Source organism: Galeopterus variegatus, unplaced genomic scaffold (genome assembly GCF_000696425.1).
Source record: "Galeopterus variegatus unplaced genomic scaffold, G_variegatus-3.0.2 Scaffold3153, whole genome shotgun sequence".
NCBI classification, from domain to species: domain Eukaryota; kingdom Metazoa; phylum Chordata; class Mammalia; order Dermoptera; family Cynocephalidae; genus Galeopterus; species Galeopterus variegatus.
Window position 1 is genome coordinate 179,721 of NW_007729264.1, and position 20,618 is coordinate 200,338.

The 20,618-nt window shown below is 49.9% G+C and overlaps 1 protein-coding gene across 1 annotated transcript in view; it reads left to right on the forward strand.

The window, feature by feature from the left end:
- Nucleotides 1–15,063, forward strand: part of LOC103599940 — a 24,143-nt gene extending 9,080 nt beyond the window's left edge. Inside the window, 13 exon segments of the mRNA XM_008584136.1 lie at nucleotides 1,138–1,269; nucleotides 2,063–2,147; nucleotides 2,256–2,319; nucleotides 2,731–2,816; nucleotides 3,670–3,724; nucleotides 3,727–3,852; nucleotides 6,045–6,097; nucleotides 7,312–7,464; nucleotides 8,516–8,583; nucleotides 8,779–8,824; nucleotides 10,830–10,893; nucleotides 13,777–13,856; nucleotides 15,049–15,063. Coding sequence (XP_008582358.1) covers nucleotides 1,138–1,269; nucleotides 2,063–2,147; nucleotides 2,256–2,319; nucleotides 2,731–2,816; nucleotides 3,670–3,724; nucleotides 3,727–3,852; nucleotides 6,045–6,097; nucleotides 7,312–7,464; nucleotides 8,516–8,583; nucleotides 8,779–8,824; nucleotides 10,830–10,893; nucleotides 13,777–13,856; nucleotides 15,049–15,063 — 1,027 coding nt within the window.
- Nucleotides 15,064–20,618: the final 5,555 nt, after the last annotated feature.

Sequence of the window (20,618 nt, forward strand, 5' to 3'; positions counted from 1 at the left end):
TGATTTGCAACGACATGGACGGACCTAGAGAGAATTATATTAAGTGAAACAAGTCAGGCACAGAAAGAGAAAAATCACATGTTCTCACTTATTGGTGGGAGCTAAAAATAAATAAATAAACACACACACACACACACACACAAAATACTGGGGGGTGGGGGGGAAGAAGACATAACAATTGCAGTTCCTTGAAGTTGAACAGACAAGCGAACAGAAAGAACATTGTTGGGAGAGAGGGGGGAGAGGGAGGAGGGAGGGAGGTTTTGGTAATGGGCCACAATAATCAACCACATTGTATATTGACAAAATAAAAGAAAAGAAAAAGAAAAAATTGGGGCCGAGCCCGTGGCGCACTTGGGAGAGTGCGGTGCTGGGAGCACAGCAGTGCTCCCGTCGCAGGTTCAGATCCTATATAGGGATGACCGGTGCGCTCACAGCGCTCACTGGCTGAACGCGGTGCGGCCGGTCTCAAAAAGGACAAAAAAAAAGAAAAAGAAAAAATTGTTTAAAAAATTGAAAATAAAAAATAAAATAGGTATAATTCAGGTTCCCTACTGCACTAGGCTGTCATAAGAGTCCACCTGCAAAATTCTGAACTGTGGATAATTGTACAGACCTGGGGCTGCAAATGCAACAGCCAACACAGGCAGTGATATGGACCAATGTTTGCACTGAAATGGAAGTACTCATAAATACCCTTTAGGAACATGTCCACTCCTGTTTTTCTTGTAAAATATGGCTATGTTGGTCTAGCTTCCCCTTTTAATAGAGATGTGAACACAAAGAAATACTTTTTTGATAGAGACTTGGGCACAGAGAAATATTTCTCTGCTATAAGGTTATTATATCATTGCCTTTGTAGTGATAGTGCAGTAAAAATACAACTTGTCCATTAACCTTTTGAGGACTGTAGCAAACTGGAGAGCACGTGTCCCATCTCAAGGTCACCCTCAGCCCGTATGAGGATGCTGGCCCCGTGTTGTCAGAGCTTCCAAGTTTTCCATATTTGTAATGAATTCTCCTAGAAATTAATTTGAGCCCTCCAAGCAACTGCAGGCTACCAGCTTGTGACCTCTTGACCTTGGCCTCAGCCTTGGGCTCTGGATTGGAGCCTGCCCAGACATGCTGTCCCTACAGGCTCCTGTGGCTCAAAGTCATCAAGAACATTCACACTGGTGTACAGCTGGAACAGACAGAGAATAAGACCAAAGTGGCCTTCGAAGAGTGCCACACCCCACCTGGATACCTGAGCATCAAGGTTCTGGAGCAGTAAGTACCTGCCTACTGCTGTGCTTCCACTTGGAAGGGCCGGATGCCAGCCCTTCCTGTACTTATCCTTCACTGAAACTCAGGGCTGGGACTTCCTCTCCCCAGTCTAGCTTTCTGGAAGTACCAGTGGAGCATCAGGGACAGGGTCAGCTCCAAGGCCAGAGACTACATGCACCCCTGTCAGTATCTCCCGCCTCCACATTGAATGTCATGGCTAAGAGCATTTATCCATGCAGGTTCATACCTCAGCTTGGCCAGTTCCTAACAGTGGGGCCCTGGCCATGCTATGTGACCTCTAGGAGCCTCAGTTTCCTCACCAGTAAAATGGGATCACTCACAGTAACCAGCCAGCATGGGGTAGTTCTGGGAAAACTAACCCATGTGACTAACTTAGCACAAAACCTGCCACATAAGTTGGCCACTATTATATTTGCCCAGCACAAAACCTCCTCCAGGAAGCCTTCCATGACCTCCACTGTCAGGTGTGACCTCTTCCTACTCAAAAATCCCAGAAACCTTTATCAGAGAGAGAAATAAAAAGGCAGAGAGAGAGTCAGAAAGAAATAAAGAAAAGAAAGAAAAAGTCAGGGAGAAAGAAAGCAAGAAGGCAAAACGTGGGGGAAGAACGGAAATGGAAAGGGGAGAAAGAAAAGAGAGGAGGGGAGGGAGACCCAGAGTAGGGAAGGAAGCAGCCACTCTGAGCCCCCATGCTACACAGGCCCTGAGGGGGTCTTCCTCAGCCCTCCCCTGGGCTCCCTTGCTGGCCTCAGTCTCCCCTTCCATGTGTGCATAGGATGGACTCCCTCCTAATGAACAAAGCTCTGAAGTTTGTGACAAGCATCCTGGACAAGACACTGCCCTTCCTCCTGCAGAAGACAGTGAGTTGCCTGGCTTCCCCTGCCTCCCTGGGAGAAAGGTGTGACCCCCAAAGGAGATCCCTTGAGCTCAATCTGACCCCAACGAGGACCCCCATGCGTTCCCTCCAGGTGTGCCCACTGGCCATGACCCTGCTCAATTTGCTGCTGGAAGACCTACTGCACATCATCCTGTGTATGTTGCTGCGGGCCGAGATGGGGACTTGTCTGCTGCCCCTTGCTGTGTGCCAGGCGCTGTTCTAGACTCTAGGAATATGATGGGGAACAAGACAGACAAACACAAGGAGGCTACTATCTAGTGGGGGAGAAGAGGGGCAACATAGCTTGTGACCTTGGTAGGCCATTTCCCCCTTGAGCCTCTGTCTGTAAAACGGGATTAGTCATAGGACCACAGAGCAGGACTGCTGCAATAATACACATAACCTGGCACATGCTATCACTCAATAAGTGTTCGTCGTTACAAGAAGCACAAGCCCAGTCCTCAAGGAACTTAAAGCTAAGCACAGAGGGAGGGGGAATCTCTCCCCACATCCCTCCATCCCCCGCCCAGGGCAGGCTGAGCCCCAGTTTCACGTCCTCGTTGTAGCCCCAACCATCTCAGGCCCCAGCAACTTCCAGTACTATGTCACCACCACAGAGTTCACAGAGGAGGCCATCCTGATGAAAGTCCAAGTGAGCTTCCTGGCTGGGGCAGACCCCTGGGAGAATGTCCACTGGTCTAGGGGAGGAGGAACACAGAGGAAAGGAGATGGGGCTTCTCTGGATAGGAGGAAAGGGGAGAAGGAGGGGGAAAGAAGAAAGAGAAGGAACAAATAAAGGAGATGGAAGGCAAAGGGGGAGGACGGAGAAGGGGCAGGGGAGGCCCCACAGGCCCTGAAGCTCATGCAGAGCCCGGGGAGTCCTGCTTCAACCCTGGAGAACAGGGAAGGCCACAGGGCTGTGTGGCCCACGAGCGAGGATCAGGATCCAACAAGAGAGCAGGTGGGCCAGCTCTGGGGCTGCAGGACCCCACACAACACCCCAGCTGAAAGGGGCCTCTCAGATGGGGAAACTGAGGCTCCAAGAAGGGATGAGGCTGGCTGTGTCTGCCCAGCTCCCACCTCCTGTCCACCACTCCTCCCCCATCCCCACAAGATGTTAGGGGGTGGATTGGAGGACGGGAACGATTTGAGTGGACAGGAAGGAGGCACTGCTAACAAAGGTGCAGAGAAGGGAATGGGGTCAGATGAGGGAAGAGCAGGGAAACGTGGGTGCATGGGTTCAAAGCCCAGCCTTCCCTCTTCCATGTGTGGGGTCTTCAGTAAGTCACTTCACCTCTCTGGGCTTCAGTTCTCTCATCTGTCAAATGGTGACAACAATAGATCCCATCTCATGGTACTGCTGTGAGGTTCCAATGAGATCATGAACACAAATGTTCAGCACCATGCCTAGCATATAGCAAGCCCTTGATATTTAAGCTGCAACCAAACGTTAGCCAGAGAGGCTATTCCCATGAATTTCTTTTTGTTGTTTCATTTCTCTGAAGCTTGTGACCCCTTGCTGCCCAGACCAGAGAGCCGCAAAGCCTGACCTTCTGGCCCCCAGCCCATTCCAAGATTAGCCCAGGGCAGCAAGGCAGACCTGGCCTTTGGGTTGGAAGTCTACAATGACGTTCTGTCCTGCCTCTACACCAGCAGGGAGATCTGTGTGGCCCCCCAGGACTCCATGGTGAGTGCTTGAGGAAGGGGAGTCAGGGTGGGATAGAATGTTATTGCTCTAGTTTTTACGTGAAGAAACCAAGGCCCGGGTGGCAAAAGTGCCTTTCTGATAAAGGCACTAGATAAGTCACTTCCCCTTTCTGGACCTCACCTGGAGAACTCCTATTTAGCCTTCAGAACCCAGCATAGAAGTCCCCTTACCTGGGAAGATTTCCCTGAACAACGCAGGCCCCTGTCATTCCTCTCTTCAGAACACTTATCCATTCATTTATGCCACAGATACCTGTCGAAGGCATACTGTGTGCCAAGCCCTGTGCACACAGGGTCTTTGCCCTTGCAGAGCTTAGAGTCTAGTGGGGGAATAGAAACTGAATAAGAAAATAGCCAAAAAATAAAACAATTTATCTTATTTAAAGTAAGTAGGGCAATGGGGTAGTGAGTGAGTGATGGAGGAGAGAGGGCTTCCCTGGACACAGTCAGCAAAGATGCCTCTGGGGAGGTGGCCTGATTGGTGACAAGGAGGCACACACACAGAGGTCTCCAAGAAGAGCCAGTTCCCAGGGTCAATGGGGGGATCAAATGAGGAAGAAATCCAGACACGTCACTGCTCAAAAGCCCTTAGCAACTGCTCATTGCACTTTGAATAAAATCCAATCTCTTCTCTAAGCTCCCAGGGCCCTGTGTGATCTGGCCCCTGCCCCCTCTCCAGCCCTGTCTTCACCCACTACACTCCAGCCACACCTCAGGGCCTTTGCACATGCTGGTATCTACCTGGAACTCTTTTCTCGCCACTGTTGGTCTCAGTACAAATGTCATCGCCTCAAAGAGCCCCTTCTTGACCATTGCATCTAAAAGATATAAAGTAAGCTCTCTCTCTCTCTCTCTCTCTCTCTCTCTGTCCTTTTCCCTTCAAAATGCTAATCAGGGCTGGCTGATTAGCTCAGCTGGTAGAGCGTGGTATTGATAACACCAAGGTCCAGGGTTCAATCCTTGTACCAGCCAGCCACCAAAAAAAAAAAAAACTGATCACACTCTAACCTTACTTATATACTACTATGTATAAAGTTATATATGCAAAATTTTATATATATATATATATATACACACACACACACACGTGTATATATGTGTGTGTATTTATTTACTTAACATTGCTTGTTCACTGTTTCCTCCATTATGAGGTCAGGGACTGTGGACAGTATACTACATGAAGGGCACAAAGTGGGTGTTCAGTAAATATTTAATAAATAAATGAAATCCTAAGATCCATATTTGGAGGAGATTATTGTTATTGCTCCACTTTTCACATGAGGAAACCGAGGCCCAGATGGGGAAAGTGACTTATTCAAGGTCACCCAGCAGGTAGGATCAGGACTAGAGCCAGATCTCCTGCCTCTCCCTGCTGGTCCCTCCATCCTATTTGGTGGGCAAAGGTATACGCACAGGGGTGTTCTTTGCAGCTTTACTTGTTATAGGGTGAAAAATAAAATTCACTTAGGTGTCCATCGATAAGGAAGTGGTAAAATAAATGAGGTTATGCTCATGCAGTGTGGAATACTACACAGCTGTTTAAAAGAATGGGGTCATTCTATATGTACTGATGCTGTGTGGAACAAACAAGGTGCAGGACCATGTGGTTACACTGTTCCCATCTACTCATGCTTGTAGGTGTGCAGAAAAAAGTCTGTCTGGGTATACTCCAAAATGTCAACTGTGGTTACCCCTGAGATAGAATTCAGAGGGAAAAGAAAGGAGATGTTGGGGTGGACTTTTACTTTTTACTTTATACTTTTCTGTAGTGTTTTCTATAATAATTTGTGATATTCAAAAACCAACAAAGCATAGATAAATGGATGGAAACGTGATAAAGCAAGTATAGGAAAATGTTAATAGAAGGATCTAGGTGATGAGTATACAAATGTTCTCTATAAAACTTTTTCAACTTTGCTGTACATATAGAAATTTTCACAATAAAATGGGGGGGGGAATCATAGAAACCATAAAAAGTTAACCTCTGCAGATAAACCATGATGAGAAACCAGATGCACAGCTCCTCTCATGCTGAGACAGACCAGCGTGCAGGCAGTGCATCCAGGGGGGACAACTATATCTTGTTGAACCCCACTGGGCCCCTCCCCTGCCTGCTCAGGAACAGACCTGCAGGATCCTAAATGCCAACATACACTTTGCCCTTTTCCCAGGCCGGGTGACCTCATTTACCTGCTGTCCCTGAGAGAGCAGGAGCCTGGGCCCAAGGTGGGTGTGTTACCAGCTCCTCCTCCAGTACCCTGGCCAGGGTCTGAGGAAAAATTCTGGGATGGGGGGTGGGCATGTTCTATTTCTTGCTGTGGACTCTGAAAAATCGCTGCAGTTGCTTCACAGGTGTTGTGAGGATTAAATGAAATGATGAAATTAAGGCCCTTAGCTCACTGCCCAGCCAGGTGACCTTGGCTGTGTGGCTGTCATTATTATTCACTACTGCAAAAGACCCCAACCCTGCTAAGGCTCACCTAGATAATAGTGGGCAGTGACTGTGTGCAGGCCCCTCCTCCTACATCAGTGTAATCTTCCAGCAACCCTGCACTACCACCTCCTGTTTATAGGTAAGCAAACTGAAACCCAGTAAGAAGAATTCACTTGCCCAAGCTCACATTGCTCAGTAAATGGAAGAACCAGAATTTGAACCCAGTCCATGACTCCAAAATCCATGTTCAAAACCTTCTCTCCAAAGGCTTTTAGAATATGGCACATGAAGAACAAACAGCAATAATAACAATAACCACAACAGCTGACAAGTAAACAGCATTACTAGGTGCCTTTTCTTTTTTTTTTTTTTTCCTTTTTGTCTTTTTCCGTGTCCGGCAACGGATCGCAACCCTCAGTGTCGCGCCCGTACCGGACCGGGGACCGGCAACAGGATCACAAACCTCGGTGCTGCGCCCGCACCTCGCTCAGCCAGTGAGCGGGAACCGGTCTGTATGTGGGATCCGAACCTTCAGCGGGAGCGCCGCCGCGCTCCCAAGCGTTAGTGCGCCACCAGGCCGGCCCACTAGGTGCCTTTTCTAAGCACTTTACATAACTCATTTAATCCCCACAACAACTGTATGGGGTAGGTTCAGTTATTATCCCTAAATAACAAGTGTAAAAATGGAGGCACAGAAAAGAAAAGATTAAGAAACTTGCCTCAGGCTACGTAGCTTGCAAGTGGTAGAGCGGGACTCTGGTTCTAAAAATCTATGTCCTTAGCTGCTATGTATGCCCAGGAGAGGGAGGATGTAATCCCACCTCGGAGAAGCTCAGGAAGGCTAGGTGACCTCCCCAGGGACAGACAGCAAGTTGCTACAGAGCTAGAATAAAAACCCAGACACCCTGACTCCTAAGATGGTCTTGTTCCCATTCCTCCAAGCTGGGGGCTGAAGAAAGCCATCTTCTGTCCCTACCTGTGCCTTTTCTGCTTTAACCTCATTCAGGCTTCTAATCAGTCCAGAGGGAGCGTGGGACTGACCATCAGCACCCCTGATACTCCCACTCTCCACCTTGAGGGCTACACAGCCATGGTCATCCAGCCAGGCTCTCTGGTGCTGCTGAGGCCCAGCAATACCTCCTGTGACTCAGTTTCCTGGGTGTGTGAGACTCAAAATTCTTTGTTCCCCAGGGGGCCTGGGTCCGCTGTGAGGGGTCCTCTAGGGCCTGCAGGTTAGTAGGAGGTAGTGGCAAACCTCACCACCGTGTCATCTGCTGACATTCCATCAGTCCACACTGGGATAGCTGGGCCGGTTCCTAAAATCTTAACATACTTTAACCCTGCTAGCCTAAGTTCACCCCCGGTGCTCCCCAAGGACTTCCTCAGCAGCTAAAGGGTTTTGCCTCCAAGACCCTGAGTTTGGTGCTCCTGCTGGCTAGTTGTTAAGTCCTTGGACTGTCACCCCGGGCATGACCACATCAAAAGCTCAGGAGGAACTCAGAGACATGGGGTTCATGGAGGGCCTAAAACGTGCCTGTGTTTCCCGGAGAGAGAGTGACCCAGGCCAGAGAGGACTGGGCATGGGGGGGAATTCTGGGGGAATACAGCACCTCCAAAGTTTCAACATATCCATTCTGAGCTCCTTTGGGATTTGTGTTTCGCATTCCACAGACCCTGAAATTGGGAAGGTGCCTCAGAAAGGAGGCAGGCAGGTCACCCCACCACAGGTGGGCCAAGTGGCATCTGATGGGCAGAACAGGATACCGGGATTTGTTTGCTTGATTCTGTGGCCAAGAAACCAGTCTTCTCTGGCTGGTGGTGAAAAGTCTTATTTCTGGTTTATAAGGTGACCGTGGACACTCCCCTCAAAACCCAGGGGTCCTCCAGCTTCCAGCAATGGTGATTCTAGGGCCAAGGGACTCTCATCACAAAAGGCTTTTCCTCCACTGAGCTGAGCCCCTCCCATGTGCCAGCCCTGGCTGTCCTGCCCTCTGGAGTACCCAGCACCCTCCAGGGCCCTCTCCCATGGCAAGCCCCCCCACACGGTCTGAACACACTTGACCCAGCAGCTAGAGAAGAAAGTGTCATGGGGTGGGAGGTGAGGACCGGATAAGAGGGTGCCAACTCTGAACAAGTATTCATGGAGACTGGGGTCAAGGGAATCCCTCTGGCTGGAACATAAATTCCCCTCCTGTTCTGACCGCACATAGAAACTCCTTTCGAGGGCTGTGTTTTCCTCCAGAAATCAGGAGCTAAAACTTCAGTTCACTCCTAGCAGGTAATGTTTTTGGTTTTTGGAGGCTAAGAAAAATAGATGGCTGACAGAAAGAGATATGGGGGAGAGAATGTGGTTAAAGTGTGTGGTTTCCATGCCTGCTGTCAGCAGAACCGTGGTTTATAGGAAGGAGAGAGGGGTGTTGTGACCCCAAAACAGCCGCTGTAACCTAAAAGAGTGATCTCTTTTCTCTGGTAGCACAGCGGTCACCCTGGGCCCTTACCCCGCTCCCCTTGGGAAGCAAGTGACTCCCTTTCCTTAGGCCTAGCCCCGCTGTGGTCTTGAAGGACCCACGAGCAAGCCAGAAAAAAGGTCCCAAGTCATGTATGTTGCCAGGTTGAAAGCCTCATTCATTTTTAATCCCTGATCTCATCTTGCCCTGGAGCTGCTCATGCCTACCTGAGCAGGTGGGGAGATAAGCTTCTGGGGCTTAAACTTGTCCATTTTGTTCTTTCATACACTTAACAAATATTTACTGAGCACCTACTATGTGCCTGGCCTTGTGTTAGGTACTTGGACTGTGTCAGGAAACAACACAAAGGTCCCTGCCGCGTGGAGTTCACATGTGAGCAGGGTGAGGTCAGACATCAACAGTAACCATAGAAAAGTAAATTCCATAGTATGTAGGCTGGTGATAACACTATGGAAACAGTAGAGGAGGGTACAGGGGATCCGGCGTACCAGGGCAGGGGTAAAGATCCGGCATACCGGGGTGGGGGTAATATTCAACAGGAAGGTCAGGCGAGCCCTCACTGAGAAGGTGAGCTTCTGGGCAAACACTCAGTGGAGGAGAAGGGATGAGCTGGGGGACAAGGTGGCCCTAAGGCAGGGGTGTGCCTGATGGGGTCAGGACCAGCCAGGGCAGCTGGAGCAGAGGGAGTGATAGGAAGGGCCCAGGGCTCATGGCAGGAGGTTGACTTGTCCTTGAAGTGACATGGAAGCCGCTGGAGGGGTCTGAACAGAGGAAGAGAGGTCTGGAGGGGCCGGGTGTAGGCAGGGAGGCCAGGAAACAGGCTGGCAGAGTGATGCAGCTGAGGGTTGATGAGGCTTGGATGCAGTGGAGGGGAAGTGGCCAGGTACTGGATATATTTTGGCAGGATTTCCTGATGGAGGAGATGTGGGGAAGGAGTGAAAAAGGCATCCAGCATGGTGCCAGTGTTTTTAACGGCACCTCCTTTTCTCTGTACAGGTTGAAAACCCCCCATAGGGGTTTCTGCTCAAGTGTGGCTGGTCTGGGCCCTCCCCGTTCTCGAGGCACTGCATGCAGCCCCACTGTTGATGGGGGGTGGGGGTGTGGAGTACGCCCAGGGATTGTTCCTGCTCCTACGCTGGAAGAGCTTTTCACTACCCTTGCCAGTCTGAGGAACTCCCCATACAGTAACTCCCCTTTTTCCCCACCCTGGGGACATCCCACCAGCCTCCACCTCTACAGGACAGTGAGCCTCGTGCTCTAGCCCTCATGGGGGAAGTCTTCGAGATGGAAAACGACAAAACAAAAGGGCTGAGCAGGAACCTGCACCAGGAAACATTACAAAATCATCATCCCTGTTTCATCAGGCCTCACTCCACCCTTGTTTCATAGAATCCCAGGGTTGAGAGGTCCTAGAGATCATTTGCTCAGTCAGGTCAGGGATCTCTCCTGTGACATCGTAAGAGGGTAGTCATTCAGACCAGGGCTGCAATGTACAGATGGACAAGTCATGTACTGTACAAGCCACTAACATCATAGACAATGCAGATATGTATATGTTCATGGCAATCTCCCAACAGATGGGAAAAGAGTGTCATGAAGAAGGGCGTCTTTTCCAATCTGTCCAAATGAGTTGGGGCAATCCTGATCAAGATCCCCTTAAAAGCCCCTGGTGATGGGAGGTTTGCTATCTCAGTGAGACAATTCCTGCCCCAGTAACAGGCAGCACTCAGTGTTACAGAGCTCCTCCATGGACTGACCCAAAGTTGGTCCCTGTGAAGCTCTGGCCCTGGAGTCCTACAAACCAATGGGTTTCCTCTTCCTCAGGGCTGCACTAAAGAAATGCAGAGTAACTGTCACCTGGGTGAAGAAGTGTCTTTTTCAGGCCCCCAGTTTTCCCCAGTCCCTTCCCCAGCTCCAACGCCCTTCAAAAGTGGAGTCCCTAGGACTTCTCTTGATCCCCTGTGGGTATCTGTACACCAGGGTCCCACGATTCCTGTGGTCAGAATCCACTGACCCAGCCGAAATGACCTTCCTGTTCTTCTTTCATCTGTTGCAGAAGGAACATCTGGAGGCCATTCTCTTAGAGCTTCTGCAGAGGATGTTTCTGCCCATTCACAACAGTGAGCCCCACTTTGTTTCTCTGTCCTGCCCACATGCCATGTAGCTCACAGCAGCATCAAACACGTCTGAAGGGTCTACACAGACAGCTGGCTCTGCGTTGTCGCCTGGGCTTGGATAAGAATTGCCTGTGGGCGATGCAGAAGGAGCAGGGCAGAGATACTGAGATCTGGGGTGTGGCAGGGAGGGGCCGGGGAAGGCGCCATGTGTGCCCTTCTGTTCTTCACCCAGGCAGCTAGTGGGGATGGAAGCCCAGAAGTGAGGCAAGTGGCCAGGAAGGGCTTCTTGACATTATGGAAAATCAGAACAGAAGGGGCCCTCAGAGGTGATGGAGCCCACATCTCACACTCCAGCACCTGCAGGAGCCTGGTGCGTAACGGACCCAAGTGAAGCAACCCAGGCAGGGCCTGTGACAATCACGCCCCACCTGATGACCTAACTGACGAGTGTGGGCAACTCACACTCAGCTCAATGGACTGCTGCCAACAGGGCAGATATTTTTTATCTCTGAGAGATGCCAGAAAGCTGAACCTTTTGAGACATCACTCTCATCTTTTTTTTTTTTTCTTTTTTGGTGGCTGATCTGAACCTTTGACCTTGGTGTCATAATACTGCACTCTAACCAATCAAGCTAACCGGCCAGCCCCACCCCCATCTTCAGATATCAGCAACAAAGTCAAACTTTTCCAAAATCCCATTGTCTTAGTTTAAGCCCCCTCAGAAGCAGATCCTGAGATAATGAAGTGAAGGTAGTTCTTTGGGAAATGATCCAAGGAAGATGCAGCGGAGTGGTAAGTCCTACGGGAGTATAGAGCCCAGTTAGCCTTCTCCGCTCCGCTCGTAGAACTCGCAACTTCCTTGCCTTACACCTCTCCTGATGCAGTTTGTGTAACAATCACCCATTCAGCCATGTGATTATTTGATCAGTGCCAGTGTCCTCATTGTGTCCCCAGCACCCTGTCCCGTGCCTCACACACAGGAGGCACTCAGGAAATACATGTAGGACAAACAGCTCAGATCTTACTCACTCCTGAGAAATCACCTGACTCAGCCTCCTCATCTTTCAGATGGAACCCCGCCCCCAGGCCCAGAGAGGTTAAATTACTTACCCAAGGTCACACAGCAAGTCTCTGGCAGAGCTGAGCCCAGAATCCTGGCTTTTGTTTCCCCAACACGGGCTTTTCTCTGGGCTCCTACTAATGTTGGGACTGCAAACTAATGCTAGAGGGGCAGGCAGGGGCTCAAATCTTGGCCAGGCAGAAGGGTCTGGCATCCATCCTGAGGCCCAAGATTCTGGGTATAAACTGAGCAAATTTGTGTTCTAGAAGGGCGACTAATTTGGGGCAGGGGAAGGCGGCAATGGAAGATTCAGCAAGGCAGCCAGAGAGAGAGTCCAGGGGGCAAGGATGTAACGTGACCTAGGACGGCAGGAAAGGCTGGGGAAAAGGACCCACTCTTGCCAGTGCCTCCTGCAGACATCACATTCGATCAGTGTGTCTTAGATCCTGGACCACAGAGAGGCACAGTAAGGGTCAACAGAGGACCCAGAGGCTAGGCCTGGCCCAGTTGGGAAGCCTATATAGTCTTACAAGCTCTGCACACATAGGCCAGTAGGTTACACAGTGCCAGACGGTGGTGCTATTCAGACTGGAATCCTGTCCAAAGCTCACCCCACAAGAGGGAAAGGGCAGGGTCAAAGCCACTGAGGAAATTTAGGAGGCCTTCCTGCAAGAAGCAGTCTGAGGTAAGAGAACTGGCAGCGGAGAGTCGTGAAAGTCTGTGCCACCAGCAGGGTCATCTGGCTCAACACAGAGGATTGAAAGGAAGGGGTCTGGAGGCTGGGAGATGGGAGGCTGGTGAGGAGACCCCCACAAGGTCTGAGGACAGATAGGAGACCAGAGGCACCTGTCCCTCTTCCTCCATCCCACCCCCAACCTGCCTGGGCCTGAACAACACTGCAGGCCAGTGGGGGGTTTCAGATCCTCCTCTGAGCCCAGAGCGATTATGAGGGATGGGGTGGGTAAGGGTTGGTCAGCACAGAAGAGGGCAGGAGGGGCCCATGCCAGGCCCTCGAGGTCAAGTCTTGGAAACTCAGTTTGCTGAAAATCAACCAGCTAAATGGCTAATTCACTGAAACTCAAATTGTAAAATGACCAATTCTCCAAATTTACCAATTTACCAAAAACTTGCTTTAAGAATTATTTTTCATATATCTGATAAGTATATTCATGAATATTTTGATATATTCAATAGATATTTTCTTATTAATATAACCAAATTTCTAGTGTTTTAAGGTTAATTTTACAGTTTACTCTGACTTCTTCCTAATCCTTTTTTTGTGTGTGTGGTGCTATGAGCACCACACTCTAACCAACTGAGCTAACCAGGCAGGCCCTCTAATCCTTTTTGAAACACTTTCTGTTTCTGCCACATTTTAGCATTTTTTAGAACATATAGTATTTATAGCCATTTTCCTCAATTAAAGAAGAATAAAATTCACTAATAGATGCATAAGAAGCCTCCAACAAATTGAACATTCCTTAAAATGCTGCTAAGAAGAATATTTTCATAAGAATGTGTTCACAGTTACTGTATTCGAGCAGAATTTCCCGTAAGATAGGTGTTTAGTAAATGGGTAGAGTAGTGGGTTAGAGAGTGGCTTTCCCCAACTGGAGCTGTTCAGGGGCTGCCTGATGGGGGATGGCGATTGTCCCCCACCCCCCTCGGGGAAGGGAAAGGGAAGAGGGACACACCCAGGCCCTTCCCTGTTCTAGGCAGTGGAGCAGCCAGGGGTGAGCTGGCCTCCCTCCCCACCACCCCCTGCCCTGCACCCACAGCCACCTCTGCCCACTAGGGCACTGAGCTCCTCTCCCCTCCTCTCACAGAGCGGCTCAGAGAACAACGCCTCCCACTGCCCAACATCAAGGGCATTTCCTTTGACCAGGCCCGAATAGACCTCTCCAAGGTAAGTAAGAGCTAGAAGCACCTTCAAGCCCTAGAGGTGCCTTGTCTCCAAACTGCAGTGGCAGAAGCTGAGTTTCAGGTGGAGGAGGGGCTTCTGTGCACCAAGTCTTTGCCTCCCATATCTCACCTCCTCCTCACAGCCATCCTGGATGTGACGCCCCCTTACAGATGAGGAAACTGAGGCTCCTAGGGGCTATAAGCATCCCTCAAGGAGCCAGACCATACGGCTCCTCCAGAGCTTCAATGCCTTACACAAGTGATCACAATTGAGGGAACTAAGGCTCAGAGAGGCAGAGAAACTTGCCCAGGGCAGCAGAGCCAGAATTCCAACTAGGTGCATCTGACATCAAAACCTGAACTCTTAGCCCAGACCACCCACCTCCCTAGAACTTGGCTGTCTAGACCCCCAAAACAGGGCTGTTGTGTCTGGCGCCTGCTATCTGTGAACCACCAGAGGCTGGAAACAGGGCCAGCCCTTGGCCAGCTAAACACCAGAGAGGTTAGATGCAGCAAAGACCAGAGGGCAGAGAAAACCAGAGAAGGAACCATGGAGGTGTCACCAGGGGAGTTTGCCTGTTCTCAATCTGCTCCTGGAGCTGCCCTGCCTATGTGGCTCTCTTCCCTTTCCATGGTGGAATGAACCTGAGAAGAGGCCAGAGGAGTCAATGGGAAGGGATGAGGCTTAGACAGGCCCTTTATTTCTTTGTCTCCCACCTTTAAAAAGATTCCCATCTTAAACAACAGAGCAGGAAGGACCAAGGCAGAGAGGACTGGACAGAACATCCTGGCTATGTGACCTCAGGCAAGCCACTGCCCTCCTCTGAGCCTGTTGTCCCTGTCTGTAAAATGGGTATAAAGATAGTTCTCCCCATGAGCTGGAAGTGAGCGCTCTCCTTTACAAACATGACAACTGTTAGGACACTGATTTCACCCAGCCCTACGCTGGCACTTCACAGAATGTCGTGACCCACCATCCCAAAGTTTGAGCTTCAGAGCCCTCAACTTATGCCCAAGCCTAGACCCAGGACACCCTGTACCCAGTCCCGACATTCAAGAGACACTAGAAACCTGCTTTCAAGAACCAGAAGTTACTGTGCAGGAGGCAGGAGGTGACAGCAGCAGGTTGCCTCGTCAAACCCCAGCTCCTGGCCTGTGTTACTCCCCAATTTCCACCCTGCTGGCCCCTCCCCTAGATTCAGCCCAGGTGACCCAAGCAGGGCAGAGAGACCCAGATACACTCAGGTGGGGCCTGGAGGAGCCACTACAGGTAATACAGGGGCTGGGGCTGCTCCAGAAATGATGCCACAAACCCTGGAAAGGTGGGCCCATCAGCTCAGGGGGCTGCCCAGGTGTCCCTCTGTCCTCTGAACATCAAAGAAGAGCAGAGGCAGGGCACAGCCAGAGCCTGGGACCAGCCATGCCTGTCCTGATTGCTCAATCTTTCATTCACTGTCACTTGTGCCCTCAGTCAATGAATATCACTTACCTACCGCTCTGCGCCTGGCACTGTGCTGGGCCATGCTGGACAAAGACCAGAGTTAGACCTAGTCCCTGCCCCTCCAGGAGCTCCCATTCTGGTGGAGAAAGAAGACGCTGGAGCACATGAACTCCAGTAGTGTGGTCGGGTCTGGCAGAGGTTTGGGCATTGTGGGTGGGAGGATGTGGGTGGCGCTACCTGGCTAAAGGCCCACCTCAGGACAACCTTGCTCAGTCAGAAACATCAGAGGCCCCTTGACACACAGGCTCCCGGGAAGAGCCCCCAAAGTCTGGTGTGTTCCTTCCCTCACGAGCATTCCCGAGATCCCCCTTCCCCTCTGCCCTATCCCGCTGTCTGGTCGGTCTCTGACTATGCCTTCTTGGCCTGAGAAGGCGTCCTTAGGACACATACAGAGCTCCTCTCAGCAGCAGCAGGAGCAGCCTCAGAGAGAGCGTGTTTTCTGGCAAAAAGGATGATGGGGAGCATCTCTCTGCTTCTATCCACACCAGAGGAGGAGCCAGTTCTGACCAAGGGCCAGTCCCTTCCCTCAGCCACACGCTTGGGACCCCGAGAGTCTGAGAATGGCCGCAGTCACAAAGGGAAATCTCAGTTGCAATAAAGAGGATTCCTGCATGAGAAGGAGTCTGTTCTCAGCTTGCTGAAGGGTTCTGTGAGGTGGGGAGACTGCCTTGAAGTATTTAAACGAAGGATTTTTCTCCTTGATATGTCTCGTTCTCCTTGTCCCTCACAGAGTTACTCTGAATTCTGTATTCAGTGCCTCAGAGAAGGGAGGTTCCTCAGAAAACAGAGAAATGGCCTCTGGGTTTCAAAAGTGCAGGCCCTGAGAGGATGGAGTATAGAAAGGACCTAGAGAATCTGCAAGAAGGAAGCAGGAAAGAGGGGAAGTTCAGGGTCTCTAAGAAAGAGGGAACCACAGGAGCCCAGAGATGTTTGGGAGGCCCTGAGTGCAGAGGAAAGGGGCTGAGGGAAGCTGCCGGCCCCCCAGCCTAGGAGCTAGATCTAGGTGATTATGAGATAGCCATACTTCAGAGCTCCCCGAGAGGTGTAGTGGGCAGCAGAGTGATTTGCACGTGTCTGAGAGCAGTGCCACCACGGGGGAAGGTCTGGATACACCCCATCCCCCAGCTTCCCTAGCCCACATGGCCCTAGCAGGACAGGGCAGCAAACAGAGAAAGGTCGAGCACCAGGCAGCCTTGCAGGCAGAAATGTGTGCAGCAGCATGTGTGCCAGAAGTGTGTACCAGGCAGAGAGGCGGCAAAACATAGAGGCCCCCACCTGGGCACTTGTTGCAGCCCACAGTAGTTAGGACAGGCCCTGGGAAAAGGCAGGTGAGGAGAAACTTGGGGCTGATTATGATAAAATCCCCACCAGCAGGATGTCTTGGAAATGAGCAAGCATTCAGCCTGCCTCTGAAAAACTGGAGGAGTCTGAGGGAGGTCCTTCTCCACCATGCAGCCCAAACCACAGAGGGGCCCTCAAGGATTTTCATGGGTCTGGTGCAGGGTCCCTGTACTGCAGTAGGAGGTTGGGTCCAGAGCCAACCATGCCATGGGTTCTCTACTCGAATCCCTGCTCTGTTTTATGAATATGAACCACAAGCCCAACCTTGAAGGGAAGAAAAGTCCCCAAGCAGCCCTCAGGGAGGTCTTAAGCCTGACGGCAGGACCTCCCTGCACTTGATCTTGCAGTCTCCCAGCCCTTAATGTATACAGTATATAAGACATACCTCATGTAGGGTGGAGGCTGGGAGACACTCTCCCAAAGGAAAGTTAAACCCTTACTCCAAGTCCAGAATCTTCCCACCCATGTGTGAGCACAGTGCCCAACGCCAGGCAATACTGAGTACAAAATGGTGGAATGGAAATGGAGACTTTATCAGGAGCTTGAAGGAAGTCAGGCAAGCCTTGGCCTCCTCCTGAGCATGGGTGGCCTTTCCCAGGCATGAGTGAACCTCTCCCACCAGCCAGGGAAGCCTCTCATGACGTTAACAGTTGTATCTCACTTCACAGTTTGCAGGCACACACATTGTTTTCCCATTAGATCTTCAGAGAACACTGGGTGGTGCCAGGTGGGGAGTGTGATTATCCCTGTGTGCCAGGTAAGGAAGCCCACGCAGCTTCTGATGCTGGAAGTCGGGATGCAGGTTGACCTGAATCCAAAGACCATTCTCCTCCCTGCTCCACCCCACATGGCCTCTCCCTGACCACACTCCCCATCCCCAGGCCTCTCCTCAGCTGGGGAGCAGGCAGCCACTTCGCCCCTGCCCCAAAACACCTCTCCCACTCAGCTGCTCTGCTGGTCTAGAGTCTTCCCTATTGACATCACTTCTGAAGGTCTTCTTAAAGAAATGCACATTTTAAGAAATAGTTTTCAAGTTTCTCAAGGCTAATGATATATTTCCTCAAATGAATCCTTACAAAGAAACCTGATACATAAAACAGAGGACAAAGGAGCTGGGCTGGTTAGAATGAGGCTGGGGGCTGGAGCTCTGCCCCATCAAGTGCCACTTCCTAACCCCCAAGGTGGGCCCCTCTGAGCAACCTGTATGCTCCACGGAGTTAAGGCATTGAGTTCCCAGGAGCGAGGCCCAGTGCATGAGCCATCAAGAACCAAGGAGCAGAAAATTCCTTGGAAAGGGGCCAGCCCGTGGCTCACTCAGGAGAGTGTGGTGCTGATAATACCAAGGCCACGGGTTCGAATTTCATATAGGGATGGCCGGTTAGCTCACTGGGTGAGCGTGGTGCTGACAACACCAAGTCAAGGGTTAAGATCCCCTTACCGGTCATCTTTAAAAAAAAAAAGAGAAAGAAAATTCCTTGGAAGAAAGGAGCCTCAAAAGGAGAACATAGAAGGCTCTTTCTCACTCCTCCCTACCCAGAACAAGGCACCACTATCTCCCAGGAGTGGCTCAGGCCAAAAACATGGACAGTCTCCGATTCCTCCACACCTAGTTCAACAGCCGTTCCCATTGTCCTACTTTCTAAGTCCCTCTCAAATCCGCCAGCAATACCACACTGGACAAGGCCTTCACCATCTCTCACCTGGATTATTCCAACCACCTTCTCCCTAGTCTCTCTGCTTCTACCCTGCCCTCCAGTAGCAGCCAGAGTGACCTTTCAAAACATAAACCAAATCACGCTACTTCCTGGTTAGAACCCTCCAGTGGCTTCCTATCCAACTCAGAAGAAAATCCAGTCTTCACCACAGCCCACAAGGTTCTGCCTCACCTGGCCCCAGCCCTGCCCTTCGTCTTATCTTTCCTCTCCCCCTCACATCACCTGCTCAGCCACACTGGCCTGCGAGTTGCTCAAACACACCAAGATCGTCCCCACCATAGTCTTGCACAGACTTTTCCCTCTCTCTCTTCTCCCCACTCTGTGTGGGTAGTTCCTTCTCATCCATTAAGTCAACTGAGAAATCCCCTCCTCTGAGAAGCGCTCCACAATCCCCATCTCAACCCTTTGTATCTTTCAAAACACTTAACACAACTTGTCATTATTTTACAGAATGGTCTGTTGACTTGTTCTGTGTCTGTCTCTCTAACTGGAAGTCATGAGGGGAGAAACCATGACTATATTCCTGGTGCCTGGTACATAGTAGGTGCTCAATAAATACCTGAGGAGTGCATGGATGGACAGATGGATGGGTGGATGGATAGATGAGTGATGGATCAATTAACTCATCTCTACTAATTCAGGCCCCATTCACATCTGAGACACCATCACTGGCACCAAGAGGAGAAGCAGCGGCCAAGGGTTTCAGATTCCCCATTGGCATAAAAATGTATTCCAAAGAGAAATAATTCCTATCTGTTTATCAGAATGAAGAGCTTTTCTTTTTTTTTTTTTCCTTTTTGTCTTTTTTCGTGACCGGCAACGGATCACAACCCTCAGTGTCGCGCCCGTACTGGACCGGGACCAGCAATGGGATCACAACCATCAGTGTTGCACCCACACCTCGCTCAGCCAGTGAGCGGGAACCGGTCTGTATGTGGGATCCGAACCCTTGGCGGGAGCGCCACCGCACTCCCAAGCGGTGCACTGTAGCAGTGCGCCACCGGGCCAGCCCAGAATGAAGAGCTTTTCTAAGGGACACCTTAAAACAAACAAAATCTAGTTTGAAATATTACATGGAATCAAACTGTTTTTCTTTCCAAAGTAAATTTATAATTCAGATATTTCACTAATTGACACTCACCTTGCCCCACAAGAAATCCAAGTGCTTGAGTAAGCCAAATCACAGATGGATCAGGAATCTTGAAAACATTCATATTATCTGAAATACATATGATAAATTCTCACTTCTGGGAATTTCCTAAAGAAATAATTGGAGATGGAGGCAAAGATTTAAGGGTAGAACTGGTTGCCACAGCATTGGTTTTATGGTGAAAGTTTGTAACAGTATGGGATTTTTTTTGTTATAAATTCTTAATAAAATATATTGTACAGCCATTAAAATAATGCTTTTAAAGAGCATTTGGTATCATAAGAAAATGCTCACAAGAATATCAGGATACAAACCTATTTAGAATATGATCCCAGATTTGATTACATGCATCTAAGCTAAATTCAAATTGTAGGCTGTGATTATCAGATGGCTTGAGAGGTAGAATTTCATATAATTTTTATTTTCTTCTTAATATTTTTTCCAAAATTTTTACAGTGAACATGGTATCTTTTATCATTAAGGGGGAAAATATTCTCATTTATTCGATAAATACATGTCAAGCAACTGCTCTGTGCCACATGAGCAAAACAAAGCAAGAATCGTTTCTGTCCTCATGTAGTTTTTGAGGGAGATGACATTAAACAACTTAGCCAACAAAAAGACACAGGACTACAAATTCCAATGGGGACCAAGAAGGATAACTACAGGGTACCAGGAGAGGGAATAATGGTAGGGGAAGCCTGATTTAGATGAGGTGGCCAGGGAAGGCCTCTCAGTGGAGAAGATAATTGCACTGAGACCTGCAGGATGAGTGAGTCAGGCAAAACATGGAGGAAAGGGTTTCAGGCAGTAGGAAAAGAATGTGCAAAGGTCCTGGGGCAGGAGCAAGCTAGGTATACCTGAGAAACTAAAAGAAAGCCAGTGCAACTAAAGAGATTATCAAGAAGTGGTGGGGAATAAGGTTAGAGAGGCAGGCAGGGATGAAACTGCACAGGGCCTCACAGGCCAGGCCAAAAATATGAGTGCTATTCTGCGTGCAATGGTGAGCCATGCTTTTAAGCAGGAGAGTGATGTGATCTGAATTTTGTCACACATTTT